Genomic DNA, 13,178 nt, shown 5'->3' with positions numbered 1-13,178 from the left:
CTTCAATTAAAAGAAAAAAGTAGGGGCTGAAAAATAAGTGCTGGAAGGACAAGTAACTGGGCCAGGCTCCAGGGGCGGGACAAACTCAATAAAGAGGAAGTAAAGCCCACACAGGCTAACACATAGGAATTAAGCAATGAGAGTAACAATTAAGCCAACCAGTGGCAAGCAAAGTGTGATTTCTAAGCAAACAATACTTCTCACAACAGCCAGTGCATGCGCTATCTCGTAGGTGAGACCTAAAAAAGTGACTTTTAATTCATGTCATTGTCCTTTAGGTGAGCCTCTCAAAGCGAAAGCACATGGGACCCCATGAAAGCGTTATACCAAAATCTCAATGTAGGGAATTTTCAGGCAGGGGGTGTGTGTTTGTGTGCCAGAAACCAGAAATTCAGAGTCCCAGCCAAGGAGTTGTCTCAACGCTCCACACAGACCTCGTGAACTTCGAAGTCCATCTGCAAAATGGAGAAAAGAGCTTGGAAATACAAAATATGAAAGCAAGCTTGTGTGTATGTTGCATAATAATGCAAAACTAACAGCAACAGGGGTTTTACAGAGGGGAGTGCAGAGGGGAGAGAGCATCAGGGGGTGACTGTTCAGTGAAGGCACAGGGGTCACTGGGGGTAAAGAGCAGCAAGCTCAGTAGAGTAAGTGCAGGTGGATGAGATATGAATAGAAAAGTCTGGGACTGGAAATTGTTTAGAGTTGGTCCAGCACACAGGTGGCATCCCTGTCACGAAATGTCACATGTAATGACTGGCCAACTGCTCCTTGCAGAAGTGGCGTAGTCTGGTGGGTCCGGACTTTGTGGCATCCACATTCTAGGAGCATAGCAGTGATACGCTTGGCATCTTGTCCAGGGGCGGCTCATCTTTAATGGCAGAGGAGCGTCGCCCCACTCATCAGAGTCACTTACAGAAAAATAAAATAATAAAACAATATCCTTTTATTTTTCTGTGACTGGATCTGGGTGAGGGCGGGCCGGGCCATGAAAGGGAGGAGGTGTGGGTACTTAGAAGTGCGCATGTAAGTTTGTTCGGCCGTCTTAGGCCAACTAAGCATACAGACATGCGCACTTCTATTTCTCCGACCCAGCTGGGTCTGAGCGGCAGACCAGGGCCGCTCAGACCAATCCCGGTGCTGCTTTCATAGCATGAGAGCAGCGTCTGGATTGGGTGGGGAGCCTGTGCCTTCCCAGAGACTGCTGGGATTGAAGGATCGAGGAAGTCGTCGACGGAGGTGGCGAAAGGTAAGTTTTTTTTAATAGTTATGTTCACCTGAATGGGGAATAAAGAAGGTGGGTCTAAAGGCAGAAGAGTATTGTAATACAATACACATCATTTATACCTAAAAATGAATTACATGCTTGCCTCAATATTCAATGTACCAGGCTCCATGGGAAGATACCTCCTAAAATGATAACGCAATTAGGATATGTGTGTAACAGGAGGATTACCCACAGCAGGCACGTTAATCCACTGAGCTGCCTCACCCAAGCACGCTCTTACAGTAACAGTGAGATGCCGCCAACCAGCTTTTACAGTAACTCAACCTCAAAAAAATGAGTTATTCAATGTTTGTGTTGAAATACACGTACATATACAAAAAAAAGTGTCCTTGGCTACAAACTAAAAATTCAGATTCCTTTTTTTAAGTATTTTGAGCAACAAAATTATCTGAACAAAAAATAAGGAAAAATGTAAACTATTTTTATAAGTCCAGTCTCATATTTCACAATGTAAATTTGTTAATACTGAGGTAGTTCTACTTGCAGAGCGTGTTATTCAGACCTCTTGGAGTATTAACACCAAGACCGAACCTTTGTTTAGAACTCGAATATTTACATATTCTGAAATCATTTAGTTGTACTAGATGTGTACATTAGGCCATGTAGGTAAAGCAGTGGTTCTTAACCTGTGGTCCGAGTACCCCTAAGAGGTAACAAAATCAATACATTTAAAATTAATAAAGTATATATAATTAAGAAGCAATTTGAAAAATATGAAAACTTGATATATTTGTTTGTGAATTAAACAAAATATTTCAATATTTGAGCATTTGTTTGGTTTATACTTTTATTTGTATTTTTTGTGTATTGTTTTGTGGTTCAAATCATACAAATTAATTAGGCCCGGGCTCCCCGACTTCCAATAATGACTCAGTGGGAGTCCCCGGTTTCAAGTAATAAATAAGAAGGGGGGCACAGAAGTTAAAAGGTTAAGACCCACTGTGGTAGTGCATTTGTACATTGTACAATGATTGTTTTTTTCATTTTGTCTTCTTTAAAATCAAATAAAATATTTTCAGCGGAAAAAATACCATTTAATATGCAGGTAAATAAATAACGTCACAGAAAAGCAAGTCAATAAAAATCACCTGAAAATAAACACGAGAGATCGGCGTTTGAATCACAAAAAAACTGCCGGCTCCATAATTCCAGAATAAAAGGCCCTGTTGAACTGGGCTGAAAAGTACAAGAAACGGTTGGGTGTTGAAGGGGGTCTGATAGTTACAGCCCTCTGCCAAGGACATTAATAATACTGAACGATAACTTGCATATCCCAATCCTGGGAGGAGAAAAATGTGGCATTCCTTGGTCTAATTTCCCAGGGTCGATAAAACTTTAAATGTTAACGTGGGTGACAATCCCAGCTGCTGTTCAAAGCGCTACTAAACGCCTTGGAGAGGTGTTATATTAAAAACTAAAGTTACTTTAAATAAAACAGTTCGTGTTAGGGGTGCACGGTGTTTTACAAAACGACCCCTGGCCTAGAGTGGAAGTTTCAGCCCCCTCTCGGAGGAGGGCCAGTTCCCGCAGTAAACAATTCACTTTCTATTAACGTTTTCAATGTAAACTGGCAGGATTCAAGGGTGGGGGACTTGGGGAATATTTGTGAAGTTAGCTCAGGAAACACACTTCTGTTTTAAAAACACTTTAAAAACTATGTTACGCTTTAGGAGTTTTCTGTGTTGCTGTAGAGTAGCCCCCCAATCCGCCGCCTTTGCCCCAAAAATGTATTTCCGTGAAAACCCGGGGAATGTGCCGATTCGGAGGGCGCCTAGAGTTCACACGAGGCGCTTGAGCCCCGACGAGCCGCGCCAGTGAGGGGCAGAGCGAGTGGCGTGATACAAAATGATGGGGCCCCTCCCTGCAGAATGTAACGAGGGGCCCTGAATCCCCACTTCTCACAGATATTAATCGGCCTTCTGGAGGCCCATTTAAGTGTTGGGACCCCCGCACCTCAGGGCCCCAACATCTGCCCTAGCCTGGACACAGGGAGCCTGTATTTCCGCTCAGCCGGGCTCGGCCCTTCGGGGGCCGGCTCACTTAAAGCGCGGAGTCGAAGGGGCTGCACGGGGCTGCACGTCCAGGCGAAGGGGCCCGAGAGCAGGAACATGGGGTCTCGAGGGGCAGGGCGCCCGGATTCAGCATAAAGCCCACAACTGCGGGGGCCTAAACTTCTGTGACGGTTGTAAAGCGCCCTCCACCCGCGAAAACAACTGCTGGTGCCCACCAATGGAGAAGATCGTGTGAACAGCTCCTCACACAGGGGCCGTGTGCCGGCGCCCCCTTTCCTTTCCCACACACACAGGTAATGAACGCAGATACTGCTATCAACCCGGACACTCGATTACTTTTTAGGTGGATGCAAGGGAATTGCAGCCATTTATAGTGAAAAGAGCTAATAGCTGATTTGGGCTGACCCACTGCCCCATGACCCTTGAACACCATTCGATGAAGAGAGCGGTCAACAAACCAGTGTGTGTGTGTATATATATATATATATATATTATATATATATATATATATATTTTTTTTTTTTTTTTGTTTTTTTATTTATTTACTATTACTTTTTATCTTTCCCTGCAGAATGGCAGAGCAGTCTATTCACACACATCTGCAATGCAAATTAGCTCAGAGTTTTCCTACAGGCACAGAATGACTTAGTGATGAAGTCAGTCTACCTTTCATGTCTCCAAAAATCCTAAGTACAAAATATGGGCCATGTTCAACCCGAGAGACGCAAAAATAAGCAGACAGTTCTACAATTACCCAAGTATGGAAGCGGCCTTCAAAAGAAGTAGGCAGTCAGCACCCCACCCGGGTATTGGAGTGGCCTTCGAAAGAAGTAGGCAGTCAACACCCCACCCGGGTACGTGAGCGGCCTTCAAAAGAAGTAGGCATTCAGCACCCCACCCGGGTACGGAAGCGGCCTTCAAAAGAAGTAGGAAGTCATCACCCTACTTAGCGTGCCCAGCTGGGTATTGGAGAGGCCTTCAAAAGAAGTAGGCAGTCAGCACCCCACCCGGGTATTGGAGTGGCCTTCAAAAGAAGTAGGAAGTCATCACCCTACTGAGAGTGCCCAGCTGGGTATTGGAGAGGCCTTTGAAAGAAGTAGGCAGTCAGCACCCCACCGGGTACGGAAGTGGCCTTCAAAAGAAGTAGGAAGTCATCACCCTACTTAGCGTGCCCAGCTGGGTATTAGAGAGGCCTTTAAAAGAAGTAGGTAGTCAGCACCCCACCCGGGTACGGAAGCAGCCTTTGAAAGAACTAGGTAGTCGGCACCCTATCCTGGTATGGAAGCGGCCTTCGAAAGAAGTACAGTCCTGGACACTCACACCTATGGAAAAGTCCTTAGAAAGAAGACAGGGCACCCTAGGTGTGGAGGCACCCTTCGAAATAAGCAGACCACTCCGCACAGCCCCATCTATGAAAGTGACTACGAAAGAAGTAGACAGTTCTGCACACCCCAGTTTCCGCATACCCGTATGTCAGGAGCCTGCAAATGACACACGCAAACAGCACACACCCACGAAGGAGATAGGCCAGCACACCCCATGTATAGAAAAAGCCTTTTAAAATGACACATACACCAAGGTTTGGAAATGACTTAGACAGAGGAACGTGGAGAATTACAGCCAGGTATGGACGCGAGTCTTCAGTACAGTCAACAGTTAATGGCAAAAATGTTCAAGAAAGTGCACTCGATGTGGAGTCAATCAGGCCAAATTCATTCCAAAATGACTTCTTTTATTACGTTAGACATAAAAACTAACACACAACCAACGCGTTTCGTTCCCAGTTGCCAGAGGGAACTTAGTCAGGGCTCAGAGATATCCTGCTAAGGAATCAGTATATAGTGCCTAATGAGAAGGTATACAATTCCAAAACGCGATAACTTTCAAATCAGTAGTGGGCAAATATTGTGAGATCTCAGATCAAAAAGGCATACAATTCCTAGTTTCAAATATATACAACAAAACACACGAGTCCGAGGGTGGCTCCTTCTCCAAAGAGCTTCATAATAAATCGTTCATGATGTGTGGCCTTTACGGAGCGAAGAATACAAGATACGGCATGATAACCAGCATAGTCAACTGGTAATCCTTCATACACTCAGGCATGGAAGTAGCCTTAGGCAGAAGTTTTGGGCCTACCCAGGTGTGGAAACAGTCTTAGATACAATAAGACAGCTAATCCATGGCAGGGTATGCTCAGACGTGAGTCCCTTGCTCACTTGGCCACTGGATTCAAGATAGCCTGGCTGATGAGGATTATGAATCCGAAACCGGTCCCAAGATGCTTGTTTCCGGCCCAGGGAAACATGGCTTGGCAGTTCGGGCTGGACTGTTCCCATGAGGCACAGGGTCAGACTGATTTGCATATGGCCATGTCTGAACTGGGGTGGCTGTGTGAGCTAAAGAATGGTGATGGATTAAACCCAGATCAGTTGACTGGGGGTGAGTGTTTGATTTGCTCAAACGCTCCGTCCATCATCCCCTTTTGTATCGCTAATCCACTCATACACGTAAACTGAGATGCAGATCGTAGGACAATCCATTAAAAATCAAAACATGAAGCGTGATACAAAAGTATCTAAACATTACATCACCAGTCTTAGTTCACAAAAGGAGCAGCTACTAGGACAACCTTTAACATCCACATTGTGTGACCAATTTAAGAAGCTGCTACCCACGGGGATATCACGCTTTATGTATTGATTGTTACACCACATTACTTCATCACAAAATCTATGTTTTTGTTTGATTTGTTGCCCTAATATATATAATTTGTTCTTGACTAAAACGTATCCGCACTTAACTGACCCATGATTATATGTGGAGTAAAGTGCATAGCATGAAGTAGCAAATACCTGCTTCAAACCGTTGGTACAGAATCAGGCAGCCCGCCTGGTTTTTGGTTTATCCAGGTCCCATCATTCGACCCCTCTGCTCAGGAGCCTACACTGGCTGACTATAAAACAACGGGCCAGGTTCAAGCTGGGGTGTTTGACTTTTCAAGCAAGAGCGGGCACTGCCCCTGCTTTTATCAACTCGGCAATCTCTTCCTATGTTCCCTCTAGGGACCTTCGCTCCTCCAGCCTGGCCTTGCTAACTACGCCTCGCTTTAAAAAGAAACGGTCAGGGGGGGCAGAAGTTTGCTGTACTTGCACCCTCCCTCTGGAATGACCTCCCTCTATCTTTAAGACTCTCCTCTTCCTATATGGAGTTCCGGAGGTCACTAAAAACGTTCCTATTCCAGCAGGCTTTCGGCTCCTAGCTCTCTTTTTTGCTCTCACTCAGTGACTTCACCAGCGCCATGAAACTGATTCAGTGTACGTGCGCTTTATAAGTCTTTTTAAATTCAAATTCAAACCCATATCAATTGAATGGATGGCCTTTAGTCTGTTAAATTGGTTTAGCAGCATTTGAATGTGACAGCTAGGACACCTTTTCTCTCAGTTTAGATATCTTCAGAGCATCCTTCGTACACCATGCAGAGACATAGGCTGAGATAGGGCTTACAGGACAATTCTTTACCCTCCCAGCCTTAGATATCACTCAACAGTCCTTCATAAACCCAGATACGGAAGCTAGTTTTGGTCCTAAGTAGAGGAAGTGATTTAAACCACGCATGGAAGATGCCTTGAGTAGAGGTAACCAGACAACCGTACATACCTGCAGAAGCTCCCTTGGGCACAGCAAGTCAGACAGACCCACATCCATTCAAGGTCAACAGTGGAGGCGGATGTCGGCTAACACTAAAACTGGCTCCATAGCCTATGGCCGCCTGCCCTGCCAGTCATAGACAAGCGAAGGCCCAGTGTCCCACTACACATGGGGACCCCCAACTCACCACCCACTGCAAGCAGGAGCCCCCCTTTTATATAGACCTTTGCACACATATGATTACAATCCCAATCCTTGAACTTCTGAATAAAACCGACTAAGCCAACTCTTAAAGGGTCTAATAACAGATTGTATCTCACGGAAATGTACTTATTCAGTTGCCCTCTAACAGAAGGAGATGGGAACCTGTGAGCCAGAGGCCTAGTTCTCGCCAGCAGGTACATTGACCCACGGTGCTATCATAACAGCCTGCCAGAAGCCAAGTGGCCCTATTATTACATCAAGAACAAAGGGGGCCCTGATCCCATAGCCAGATCTTCAGTTCTGAGAGTTACGACCTCAAGTCCTGTGGAGAGGCCCCCAGGGGGGTAGTTTAGGGTGGACTCAGCCACTTCAGTGAGCCTGGGACACCCCCCGGCGCCCGCACCTACCCTTCGAGCCCCACCCCGGAATTCCTAGCTCCATCTGATTAGTAACAAGTGGCTCCGCGTGCCTGCAAACCGCTCGAGGCGCTACAAAAAGAACCTCACATAGATTGAGATTTATGGGGCATCAAAACGAGTTGTTCCAGAACAGGTTGTTTATCATGCCCGGAAGCTCAAGACGGGTGCAGGGCACGGAGCGTCGATGAAAGGAAACGGCTCGCGCAAGCTCCGCGCCTCTAAAGAAGTTATGCGAGGGGGAGAAACAAAATCCACAGAAGAAAAATAAAATGAAAGCAAAATAATTAAAAAGTGTGTCTTTTAGTAGCAACCGTTTAAATTCTGACAGAAACGTTTCTCTCTTCAAAAAAATCCTTTAGCAGAAGAAAAAAAAAAGTTCTGTCTGCGCCAGTGCGAAGGTTGACCTGAGAGTGGCCCCGGCATAAGCTACTGTTCAAGTCACAAGTGCACGTACAGTTGGGGATTTGGCTCCTTTTCGGGGGTACCTGTTAGGCCCTCGTGCAAGGCTAACACCGAGGAGTCGCTGTACAATAGGAGGCATTGTGTTGGGGCAGAAAGGCGGCGGTAAAGCAAATATTTCTCTTGGGAAGCCCATAAGCGAATACTGGAGACATGTTATTATAAATGAACAGTGTATTGTCCAGGCTTAAGGGTTCCCATTCTCAGCCCTGTTTTCAAGGGACTGGAGTTTACTTTACAGAGCACACGTGAGAAGGGCTGGGAGTGGGAAACCATTACCCCGCCTTCGGATAAGGTCGTTTTTGTGCGAGAACCATTGTCAGAGCGAGACTAAGTCGACTTCCAATAATAAGAAATCATGTGACTATATAGAAAATATTGTTTAAAAAAGTTGGGAGCGCCTAAAGAGGTTTTAAATGCACCACAGTTCAGTTTACAATTAAAAAATTTTTTTAATTAGAAATAAAAATACTGTCTGTACACTTTGGCCTTATAAGAAAATTGATGCACAGAGCCAATCCGAACTTAATTTGTGGGGGGTTGCAGATGGAACTCATTTTTTGGAGAGGACTCGTTCTTCAGCAAAAGGGAGAAAGACAAGGGAGAAAAGAAGTGAAAGCTAGGAAAACTATGACAAATGGAGAAAGCAGAAACAAAAAGAAACTTAGAGATAAGAGGTGCCAGGTAGTAGAAGAAAGAGGCATGAGGAGGAATCGAGACCAGGCAACCTTGGTACTAAGCAGCACCAGCAATCAACAGCTCCTGGCTCTTAAAAAATACTTTTGGCCCCTATATTTAAAAAAAATCAAATTAAACACAGGAGACAATGCTGATGTGGATCCCATAGGAGGTGTCGTAGCAGAGACGGTAATCCAAACTTAACCGCCAAGAACTGTAAACCTCTATAATGCGGTTGATCAATATCCTAGTAGACCGAGTATGTTAATACGAATCCTGCATTCACTCGCTTACCCTTTACAGTCATCATGCACAATGTGTTCATCTTTCCAAAAGCAATGTGAGAACTGAAGAAGGAAACTGATTGAAACTCTATGCGACAAAGCCTTGGCCTAAAACATTCTTTAAACATACCACTACCGCCTTCTAAAATTTATTAATTGAATTTTAAAAATTGTATTGAACTTTTTATACAAAATAACTAATGTTAAAGGAATTATATTGGAGCATAATTATTTTATTGTATGTAAAAAACGTACAACTTTAGGAGAAGATTCAGTTTTTGATTTTGGGGCATTGGATAACATCAATGGATAACATCAATGGAAATATACAGATTATTTCTAAAACATTAATCTGAAAGTGAATTACCTCCTAGACGTTATTGTGGCTCAACTCGGCTGTACTTTCCCACTTAGGAAATGAAGCATGGGCCATGATCAGATCCCAAACAGATCTTAAAGCTAAGTTCATATTTGGTTATTAGAATTTATTTGTATAACACTTTCTACCATTAGGATTGTAGCAAAGCTGTTTCTTTATCTGGGGGCCCATGCGCTTGAAATTTGTGTGAATTTGTTACGTTTGGTTAGTAGAAGTTTGTTAAATGCCCACTTTACTAAGGGTTATTTTGGTTAATGTGATAGTAAAATGTGACTGATTCTGTTAAGAGTGTTAGATGTGTTGTGCGTAATATAGAACTCTGGTTTGGCACTGTTCTACATGAATAACACACTTGCATTTCAGTGCTCACCAAAACAACATTTAAAAAGAAAAAAAAATTCAAGTTAAAAAAAAAAAGAAAAATGGATCCTTCATCTAGTGGTTTAAACATTTATTTGGGCTGGCGCATGAATTAATTAAAAAAATTGAAACAAGTTGTACAGACATCGATCGGGTGGGGGGAAAAAACTTCCAGCAGCACATATGGTTCAAGTTTGCATTCCCGCTTCGATGTCATTTGACATATTCCATTAATATTTAAAAACAAAAAAAACAGTGAACGAGGAGCAAAATTCGTGCATGTTTGGCAGAACATAAAAACACAAGATATTCAACTATTTTTCACCTTATAGAGTAACCAAAAAGATGCACGTATGCAAAAATTACTTCTGTTACTAACAATAATAGTTCTCACACACTGGGTAAATGAACTCTTTAATAGAAATATTTGTATGGCTTGTCCCAGGGAACAGATTTTAGAAAGAGCCCTTGGTGGGTAATTTTTCCCCTCTTTTCTTCCTTTGTTTTGACAAACGCCATAATATAATCACAGAGAGCTGAGATGTTTAATCCAAGATGACAAAACTGACAGCCAGATAAAATAAACAAGCACAGAACAAGGGAGCACCAAACAGGATCCGCACAATTCTCTTCAACCATAATAAAAGAGGTTAACATTTCCCCTCTTTGCCCTTTCAAGTGTATTTGTTTTTTTCCCCTTCTTTTTAAAAGCGCCAACATAAAATAAACAGCACTTTGGCTAAACCAAGCGCTCTTGGCAGGCCCCCGCCACTCCAAATACAAACCTTCTGAGACGTCTGCACTTTGATTTGAAACATACCTGACCCATAACTTTGGTATTAAGACTTTGATGTTGCTTGTTTGAATGGTGGGAGTATTCTTTTCAATAAGGGTGCCAATCACGGTCAAATTTAAATAAACAAATGCAATCTGTATCAGAAAAGTACTGCCTGAATTTTGATTTTATGATTAGTAAGAAAACAAACAAATCCAATGTTTTTTTTCTTCTCTCTTGTGAAGGGGGTGGGGCAGCGCTCCGGCAACAAATAAGGTGGAACCCAGGACCTATCAGGGACTCGTGGGGGGTTTGACAGCGATCACTTTTTAAATGCCTTAAGGAGACAAGGGTGAAGAAGCCTGACACAGTCACAATGGCGGAAAGGGGCAAAGGTCACCGGACAGAGGAGGGGGAGTGGGGCCTGTTTGTTGATAATGTTGCCCCCGACAACCCTCCCAATATTGTGGAGAGGTCACCGCTATGTGTGGACGTTTTTCATGGGAAAGTGAAAGCAAAGCATGGATTAAAACACACACACACACTCCCTCTCATATATAGCAGTAACACCCAAAGCTGAAAATAGACTATTATTAACCCATTCAGCTACGCACAACTTACTACCCCAGAAGGAACTCACCAGTACACGAGTTCTCGAGGAAATCTTTTTTTAAAAACGAATCTACATGGCCACACAAAACCCGCAATTGACAACCCTTACAATATCCGAGTTGACTCCTCTCTCTCTTGACATTCAAGGATAGATGGTGACCGGGCTGTGTTTACCATCTTCTTTTTTGTTCTCTCCCCCTCCGAGGCAGTGTTTACTTATTTTTCATGCTGTATTTTTTTGTAATCTCTCGTTTGCTTCCTTACTGCCTGCCCACTATGGAATGCAAGTTCCTTCTGTTTTTTTACAGTGTGTATGTAAAGCGCTCCGATACCGACGGGTCAAGCTAGCGCTATATAAAACTTTTAAAATAAATAAATGCGTTCATTGAACGCAAATCCCTCAAAAAGTCACTAGAAGGCAAACGCACAACACACAAAATTCGAGCCATACAGCAACACCCCGTAAAACCGGTACACCCAGCATGCCACAGTCACACAAACACCACTTCACACAACACCTAACCGTCTAGCTGTCACAGGGGGCTCAGAAAAACGTGGAACCTATCTCCCGCCCCACCCCCTGAAAAGAATGCCGTCACGCCCTGCACAGCACCATTAACATGACAAAAAGGCCCTCAATCTGCAACTGAAAGAGCTTCCCCCACCCCACATGGCGACGGGGTCACCGTCTCTTCCTGGTTGTGGCACTGTGACCCCCTTCCTCCCGGCTAGGCCTATTTACCAATAATGGATGACAGTACTTGCACAGCGCCCCTTACCGCGTGTATAGATACTTTTACAATTCGTGTTCTTTCCCTGTGTGGGGCAGAAACCAAGTACTGTACTGTCCACCAGAAGCAAATGTCTTACCCAAGTGACGTTGCAAGGGTCCCAGGCCAAGTAGGGAACACGGGCCTCTCGCTTGCTGCTTGGGCGAGGGAATACAGCAATATTCGGGGTTCATTGGGCCCCTCATGCCTCTGGGCCCTGGTGCTACTGAACCTGTTGGAGTCTACGCCCCTGCCCGCCTCTTGATATTTCAGACGCCTGTCAACTTAAAAAGTACTTCTGCCTGAGAAATTCACAAGCTTATGGGAAAGTGGGAGACGTGTGCTGCTAGAACGGAGGATATATAATGCAGGAAGTAGTTTACTTATTCCTGGATGTGCCCATACTTGTCCCCATGGCCCTCCTTGAACACCCCGGTATGCTGCATGCAAGCACTGCCAGCTCCCCCTGCCTCTCCGGGTCACCCACTCCCGGCTGCCACTGATCCATCCGGGACGCTTGTGACCCTCTGCCCTTTGTTGCTCCCAGCGGCCCCGTTCCCATGGCTCTGCAGCCAGCATCCACGCCTGCTTGCAGTCAGGCTGGCCGGCCTGGAGCTCTGCAGACTGACAAGCCCCCGGCCCCTACGCCCCCCACACATCCGCCATATGACTCTTGTACATGAGCTCGATATGTTGCTGTCCAAGTGCAGATCCATTTCATAGTACACTCCACACAACCACCCACACACCCACCCACTGCACCCACCGCCCCCACCCTATACACCATGCACCCACCCTATACACCCTGCACCCACCCTCTGCCCCCTGCACCCACCGGGCACTCCCTCGCTCACCTCTGGTTGCTGTTGTTCCAGTAGACCGCGTGCCTGGCGCTGCACGCCCTCCTCGCCTCCTCCAGGACCAGGGACACCAGGAGCAGCCCCCTCAGCAGGGGGTCCAGGGGCATGGCGGCGGGGGGGGTCCCTGCTGGGTCGGATCCGCGGCTCCTGCTGCACCGGGCTCCACTCACCCGAGTGAATGAGAGGCCGGGGAAAGGTGCGGGAGGCCCCGCCCCCGGCAGGAGGAGGAAGAAACTTCTGTCCAACCCGGAGGCGGCAAGAGAACAACACAGGCTCGCGCACACAAGGGCCGAGGCGGCCTCGCTCTCGCGCCGGGGTGAGAGCGTGGGGACAGCCAGTGAGCCTCCACACTCAGGGGTGACCAGGGCAGGAGAGGCATCCTTCACACAGAGGGGTGGGGGCAGGGGAGACAGACTCCACACTCAGG

General features: G+C 45.6%; 1 protein-coding gene across 2 annotated transcripts in view; it reads right to left on the bottom strand.

The window, feature by feature from the left end:
- Positions 1–12,925, bottom strand: part of EFNA4 (ephrin A4) — a 221,433-nt gene extending 208,508 nt beyond the window's left edge. For both annotated transcript variants that reach the window (XM_086947380.1, XM_086947381.1), the window contains exon 1: positions 12,746–12,925. In XM_086947380.1, the coding sequence (XP_086803506.1) occupies positions 12,746–12,858 (113 nt within the window). In that variant the 5' untranslated portion in view covers positions 12,859–12,925. The remainder of the gene's footprint in view (positions 1–12,745) is intronic.
- Positions 12,926–13,178: the final 253 nt, after the last annotated feature.

This window comes from Lissotriton vulgaris, chromosome 12, assembly GCF_964263255.1.
Source record: "Lissotriton vulgaris chromosome 12, aLisVul1.2, whole genome shotgun sequence".
NCBI classification, from domain to species: domain Eukaryota; kingdom Metazoa; phylum Chordata; class Amphibia; order Caudata; family Salamandridae; genus Lissotriton; species Lissotriton vulgaris.
This window is presented reverse-complemented; position numbering and strand designations above follow the sequence as displayed.